This window comes from Sinocyclocheilus rhinocerous, unplaced genomic scaffold (genome assembly GCF_001515625.1).
Source record: "Sinocyclocheilus rhinocerous isolate Xijiao unplaced genomic scaffold, SAMN03320098_v1.1 scaffold302, whole genome shotgun sequence".
Classification (NCBI taxonomy): domain Eukaryota; kingdom Metazoa; phylum Chordata; class Actinopteri; order Cypriniformes; family Cyprinidae; genus Sinocyclocheilus; species Sinocyclocheilus rhinocerous.
In genome coordinates, this window is record NW_015638976.1 from 537,564 (window position 1) to 545,666 (window position 8,103).

The following is an 8,103-nucleotide window of genomic DNA, read 5'->3' on the forward strand; positions in this document are numbered from 1 at the left end:
GAGTTGTATACGGAAGCAGCTCCGGGCGGATGACGTATGAGCGCATGCGCTGGTGAGTCTCGTGAAAACCAACGTTTGTTAACAGGAGCAAAGGAAGCAAAGTTTCCTTACTTTAGCAAAGGAAAACCAGTCTCCTCTTGGCTTATATCGAAATCCTCTGACATTCCTCTTTGTCTATCTATCGATTATCTATCTATCTATCTATCTGTCTGTCTGTCTGTCTGTCTGTCTGTCTGTCTATCTATCTATCTATCTCTCTCTCGCTCTCTGTGTTTAGGTCAGCTCTCTCTGGAGGAGTTTATGGAGGGCGTTCAGGCAGACGAGGTTCTGTTGAAGATGTTGACTCAGAGTTTGGATCTGACTCATATCGTCAAAAATATCTACAGCGATATCAACTCTGTCCAGCAGCGCCACTGATCCCAGACCAGCTGATGATGAAGATGATGATGAAGATGATGATGAAGATGATGGCTGATGTGCTGGTTTGTGCTGGTTCTGGAGAGGGTTGTTTAGCGGCTCGTTTCTCCTGGTCTATTTCTCATCTTAAAAACTGAACTTTACCATCGAGTGAAGAGGTTTAAATCCTCACCGCATCAGATTTGACCAGTATTTATCGTGTTTTACTGTGTTACTCTCAGCTGGACTGAATTTCAAAAGCCAGCAGCTGACTTTTCTCCTGTAATCTCACAGAATAATGTTAGCGACTGAAATTACAGCAAACCCTCTCTAAGTGCACTTATACACTACAACCTTGAATCAAAATACAACACTCTTCAGTCCTGTGATGTGTGTGTATACAAGGGGAATAACGTTATTTATGTAAAAAACAAATAAATGCAGTATTATATTCTGTCGAGTACATTTATAAAGTTACTGTCATTTTACACTTGGATTCCCTTTTGAAAATAAAACATGAAACCTGTGCTTCGTGTGCTTAATAATAACTATAAACAACATCAAAATATGAGACATGATCTATTGAACTGACCGGCAATCAATGCAATTTTGGATTTATGCCCCAAATATTTGTAACAAAATTATAATTTCATATAAAATATGTGTAAAATAAAACTAATAATCAGTTATATGTAAAATAACACTACAATCGGTGTTATTTCAGTAATACTATTACTTATACACTGTTATGGTATTTATTAATGTTTTGAATTAGCTTTTATTATTTAAGATTTTATTTAAGATTTATTTCAATTACAGATTACAATTTTAATTTTGATTTGTGCTTTTGTCAATACCTTTCTATTTCTATATAACTATTTACATTTATTTTATTAGTGCTTCAACTTAAAAATATTTCGGTAACATTCATTTATGTTTTTAAAGTTTTTCATCTAATAATTTTTTTTCCAGCTTTATTTCAATTACAGGTTACGATTTTCATTATTTTTTTAGTTTAATTTGAGTTTCAATTACCAAAAACAACACTGCCATAATGAATTTAGTGTGAGCACCTTCTTACAATAAATAGTTGTTGAAAATTAAAATAAAATAAATTGACGCATTCTGAAAAATGTCTTATTCGTGGAAAAAAAAAAGAGATTTCAGTCTGTGTATAATTAATTTATATAAAACATGTTCTCATTTAATCGACCAAATCTTAAGACAAACTATAAATATAATAATCTTTCATAAGGAATAATGATTGTGAATTATGTTTTCGCGTGTGTTAAATGTGCGCGTGCGTGACGTCACGGAACCGGGCGTGACGTCACCGCCGCACCTGAGTTTCGGCGGAAGGTGAAACTTTCGAGCAGAGACTGAAACACACACGAAACGCGCTTCACACGCCGTTCACACGGACTCACGGCGACCGTACGAGTCCGTTATCTGATTTACGACCGGTTTACGACGACTTCAATCCGGTTTATTCATAAAGCAGCTCGTTTTGGCGGCAAAGGCCTCAGGATTGCTGTTTTTTCCCCCTGTTTTGACGCTCAAACGCTTCCTGAAACCCTCAGGTGAGACTCATTAATATTTAAATCACATTTGTATTTAATTTTACACAGTTTAACCCTCGTTCCTGCAATATAATACACGTAAATATGCTTTACTAACGGAATTTCGGTGTTTTTATCGACGACAGTTTTAATGCGAGAGTATATCAAAGTCACCGGCTGCTTATTTACTCAATTTATTAATCTATATAACGATTATTTCTGATTATAGGTTGAATTAATGATCATATTAAGTATATTAATTATTAAAATCAGCTTTATCTGGCCTGTGTCAAGTTATGAAACTTAAAATCTGGTCAGGGAAAGTGTAGTTTAGGCTGCTGCTAGTAATACTAATACTAACTAATATATGTGTATTGTTGTTAATGTGATAAAAATAGATTAAATATAACATATAATCAAAACATATTCTTATTTTTTTTTTATTAATTATTATAACATTTATGATTTCCTCCTACGTATAGTCATCATGTTAATATAATATTTTTATTGTCATAATACTATTTATTAATTAATATAATATTATAAAATATATTAAAAATAGCAACATATTGCATAATAATAATTTATTTAAAAAACAATTACTGCGTAGTTTCAGTTTAATAATTTTTACCTTAATTTATGTGATTTTTGCTCCTCTACAGAATGTAATTTTAATATATGAATAGTAATAATAATAATAATGATATATTGATCAATTAATATAAAATTACTAATAATATTAAAACATGTATCAAAATAAAAATGTAAAATAAAATATTGTATTAATTAATTAATTTATTAAAAATATTAGTGTTTGTAGCCTGTTTGATTTATTTTTAGCCTCATGTATGTATTTTTTTCCTCCTTTACAGAAGGTCATCATGTTAATGTTTTTATTAATTATTATTATAATAATATTATAATTTTATAGAAATAAAATAATTAAAATATGATAATTTTTCATTAAAAATTAGTAGTGTTTTAGACTCAGTTTGATTATTTTTAGTCTCAGTTATGCGTTTTTCCTCCTCTACAGAAGGACATCATGTTAATATGGTATTTTATTAATTATTATATTAATTGTAAAATATTTGTTAATTAATATAATATTATAATAATTATAAAATATATAAAATAACAAAAAAATAATAAAACATTATTAATTGCTACATTTTTGTTTATTAAATATTAGTGTTTGTAGGCTCAGTTTGATTTCTCACTCTCACTCACACACACAGACACACACACACACACAACTCTGTATAGCTATCTTTGTGAGGACATACATTGACACAATGCAATCTCTAGCTCCTTACCCTAAACCTACCCTTTACCCAACTATAACCTGACCCCAAAAAACCAAGTCTTGACCCTCAAACAGGCCTTTAAAGGGCTCTCAGAAAGTGAGGACCGGCCAAAATGTCCTCACTTTACTAGATTGTCCTCACTCCGATGGTCTAAAACAGAGTTGTGTTAAAACAAAACATTAAAACTTTATTTGCGTAATGTTATGAATTTATTTTTGTTTTAAACATGATTTTATCTTTTATTTTACGCAAAATTATATTAATACAAAATAATCATTTTATTTCCCAAGATGAATGCTGAATTAGGTGTGCATGATATAGCATAGCATTATATCTGTAACTCAGTCTTGTTGTATATTATGCAGTGTGCAAGTCTTTGATTGTGAACACAGCCGTAAACTCTCTGTCTGTCTGTCTCAGGTTCGGTTCCCACGTATGAGACTGACGGCGATGAAGACGACGTTCCCGACACCCCTGAACCTCCTCCTCCATATCCACCACACGGTACTGCGTCACAGGATCCTTTCGGCTTAATCATGTGTGTTTGGCGTTCATGCTGACGCAGTGTTTCACTGTGATGATGATGATGATGATGTTGATGTGCAGGCATGAGCTCGTCTCCGCTGGCTCCGGTCTGGACTCCTCCGGGCTCCGTGTCTCCCATGCAGCCTCCCAGCTGTCCTCCTCCCGCTGCTCCTCCCTCTGTGGAGGTGTGGCCCAAGAAGGAGCCGCAGGATGTGGAGATGCAGCCGCCGCCCATGGAGCTGCAGACGCCCACCCCACTGGAGGCCATGTTCGCCACGCCGGAGACCTGGATCAGCTCCCTGCCCAGTACACACACACACACACACACACATTCACCATTTAATCTTAAATATGAATTTTGGAATATCGGAAGTAAATATGCAAATAATATTTAATAAACTAGATAAAAAAGTTCGTCAAGACAAACTTTAGGTTGGCTTGAGAAAGCCTAGCCTGAAAGTTTAAAGCAGCTGTAAAAGCCTTAAGTTTGAAAGTTTAGATAGATGTTGATAACATGTTTCTAGCATGATTAGCATGTTTTTAACATGATTGGCCTGTTGCTAGCATATTGTTGGCATGATTAGCAAGTAACTAAATAATATTCATGATTAATATGTGAATAAACGATCCATTAAGAAGGTCTTTATCATTTACTAATACATGTTGAATTATATAAATGTGATTAATTTGACACGTTTAATTGATAATTTGGTCTTAAATTGTAATTTTACTAGCTCTATATAGAAACAAATGATATTTACATAATATTAATGAATATGTAAAAAAAAAAGAATCAATTAAGAAGGTCCTTATCATTTACTAATACACATGGAATTATATAAACGCATTAAATATGATTAATATTGATAAATGTAATTGATTATTTGATCTTACATTTGAATTTTTGTAGCTCTGTGAAAACTAATAATATTGTAAAATTTAATAATTAATGATTTGATATAATTCAGCTAGTTTAATTGATAATTTCATCTTAAAAGTAGCTCTATATGGAAAGTATTTAAATAATATTAATTATTAATATGTGAATAAATTATACTAATACATGTTGAATTATATAGTCACATTAAATATGATTAATTTGACAAGTCTGATCATAAATGTGCATTTTTGTCGCTCTGTAACACAAGATCCTGTCATATTTTACCCATAATGCATATTTCTTTATTTATACAGCTGTATATAGAGTAAATAATGCACAAATCTGTACATAAATCTACTGTTCCAGATTCATACATATTATTATTATTATTATTATTATTATTATTATTATTATTATTATTATTATTATTATTATTATTATTATTATTATTATTATTATTATTATTATTATTATTATTATTATTATTATTATTATTATTATTATTATTATTATTATTATTATTATTATTATTATTATTATTATTATTATTTATTGTTAAGTCTTGCTATTTAAATGTTTTTCTGTTCTCATGTCAGATGTGTATGTATGCATGTATGTATGTACCAGAAGCACCTTAAAAAACCACAACAAATTCCTCGTGTGTTTGCGCACACCTGGTGAATAAAGCTAATTCTGATTCTGATTCATTGTACAGAAAAAAGCAGCTTGAACGATCTGCTAAATATCTCCTTTTGTGCAGGAAAACTTGATAAACAGTTTGAAATGACATACTTGGAATTCAAAAAGACTAAGTAAAAGTCAGCGGGATCACCGGGAAATATTAATAAGATGGTCACACTCATCTCTCTCCCAGGACCTAAAGGCCAGAGATCACAAAAGGTTATGAAAGGTGATCTGATTACAATTTCATCCATTAGCCTGCCACGGATTGTGTGTTTCCCTGAGAATAATAATTGCTCATTGACTCTTGTGAATACCTTGTGTAGTACCCTCCCATCAGTGAGATTTCAAACGACAGACCCATTTGCAAGCCATGCGTCTATGTTGTTTACTGAGACAACGCATCCATCATCCATTTTTCACATAAACGGCAAAAATGTTTGTACAGACATAACCTGTTTGCATTAATCATGAGGAGACGCATATGCATGTATTAAGGCTGTGACCGAGTTTATTTTCATGCCAATAATTTGAAAGTAGTGGGTAAGGGTGTAGGTAACAACACTGTATCAAAGTGCCAAAGTGTGAGTGAGTGTGTATGTGCATCCCTGAGGAGGACTCAGTCTGGGAAAAGCCAGTGGTGTGTGAAGCTTTGTTGAGTGGATCGATATCACCCAATCTCCCTATTCTCTCCCAGGACTCCCTAAATCTGTTGCTGGTCCAACAGCAGAAGGTGCAAAAGCTAATTAGTGCAAAGCTGCATTTGGTGGTGAGATAGAGACCATACGGACAGACTGTCGATGCTTATGGGCCGTCTTTAAAAGTGACACTAATCTCTAGCATGATTATACTGTATGGGTTTTTATGTTCCCATCTGACACAAACTGTCATCCTCTGGAATGCATGCAGGCGCTGATCAAGCCAATTATTTGCCATCTCGAATTTGAGCAAGGAAAGCTATTGTCTGCCTCTTTCTCAAGTATTATGTAAATACATATGCATATCTCTTTATTTATACAGTTCTATATAGAGTAAATAATGCACAAATCTGTACATAAATCTACTGTTCCAGATTCATACATATTATTATTATTATTATTATTATTATTATTATTATTTATTGTTAAGTCTTGCTATTTAAATGTTTTTCTGTTCTCATGTCAGATGTGTATGTATGCATGTATGTATGTACCAGAAGCACCTTAAAAAACCACAACAAATTCCTCGTGTGTTTGCGCACACCTGGTGAATAAAGCTAATTCTGATTCTGATAATGCTCTGTGTGTGTTTAGTGACGGATCTGGAGGTGCAGTTCTATTACCGCGGTAAGGAGGTGTGTCCGCCGGTGATCGTCAGTAACCCGCAGGGCTGTCGTCTGTTCTACGGCGATCTGGGGCCCATCGTCAACCAGGAGGAGCTGTTCGGGCCAATCAGTCTGGAGCAGGTGCGCTTCCCCTCCACCGAACACATCACTAACGACAAGCAGCGAGTGTTCACGAGCCGCCTGCTGGACGTCATGGACCGCGGCCTCATCCTGGAGGTGAGCGGACACGACATCTACGCCGTGCGCCTGTGCCAGTGTAAGGTGTACTGGTCCGGCCCGTGTGCACCCAACCCCAACGCTCCCAACCTGATCGAGCGCCAGCACAGGGTCAAGCTCTTCTGCCTCGAGTCTTTCCTCAGCGGTGAGTGAGCGGCTGTCGAGTCGCAGTCTTATGAGATGAGCGAAATAACTCTGCCGGTTTCAGTCGCGCTTTGCCGTACAAATGTAACGATATTGGATTTTTGCCGATATCCGATATGCCGATAATTTTCAACTCATTTTGAAGTATTCAAAGAAAACTAAGTTTCAAATATTGTAGAAACTTAATTTTCTGTAAAGTTGCTTTGCAACTATTTGTATCGTAAAAAGCGCTATACAAATAAACTTTAATTTAATTGAATTTTGGCCGATAGCCAATGCCGATACATAATTATTTTTCATTTTGGTTAGTTTTTAACAAGAACTTATTTGTTAGAATTAAATAAACAATAATAAAGTTATTTTATAATTACAGTACATTGAAAATAACTATAAATAAACTATATATCAATCACTGCATTTTTTTTTTCAGAAAGATGCAGTGGTAACCTTATTTTATGATTTAACATTTGTAGATGGTCTAAAGCAAAAGTGTTGTAAAAATTCTGAAAATATTTTAGAGCTCATGATTTGTTTAAAAAATATAACATATTACACATTCATGAATAAATCAGTATATATAAAGTTATTTAATTTAAGTGTCATGTTTGTGATTTTTTTATTTTATTTGTTAATGTAAGCTATAGCTTCTGATCTTTAAATCAAAACATTCTCATGATTTTATGGCATCAATTACTGCTTTATTTAATCAGAAACACAGTCTAAATATTATTTGTGTATTTTGCATTCATTTTATTAGAAGTAGGCCAACAGCACCCCCTACGGAATTAAAACTCATTACTGAACAGGCTTTAGGACCCGGGGGAAGCTGCCGCTGCTGGTGCTATTACTGTTTACTCTATCACACACCGAACTCATTCTGTACTGCATTCTCAGTTTAAATGCAGTGATCCAAAACAGTGAATCTAAGCACCATTCAGGCCAAACTTTGCTTCAAGAATGAGCCACACTGCTGACGTGATCTAATCACTAGCACACCCTGAGCACATGTGTGTTAATGCATTCCTCTTATCGGCAAGACATATCGGCATAATTTTTCATATCAGGCCGATG

At 34.0% G+C, this 8,103-nt stretch overlaps 1 protein-coding gene across 1 annotated transcript in view; it reads left to right on the forward strand.

Moving 5' to 3' along the window:
* Positions 1 to 3,660: 3,660 nt before the first annotated feature.
* Positions 3,661 to 8,103, forward strand: part of LOC107750709 (interferon regulatory factor 6-like) — a gene marked incomplete at its 5' end in the record, with an annotated part of 11,884 nt that continues 7,441 nt past the window's right edge. Inside the window, 3 exons of the mRNA XM_016566218.1 lie at positions 3,661 to 3,766; positions 3,869 to 4,093; positions 6,641 to 7,033. Of these exons, the coding sequence (XP_016421704.1) occupies positions 3,661 to 3,766; positions 3,869 to 4,093; positions 6,641 to 7,033 (724 nt within the window). The remainder of the gene's footprint in view (positions 3,767 to 3,868; positions 4,094 to 6,640; positions 7,034 to 8,103) is intronic.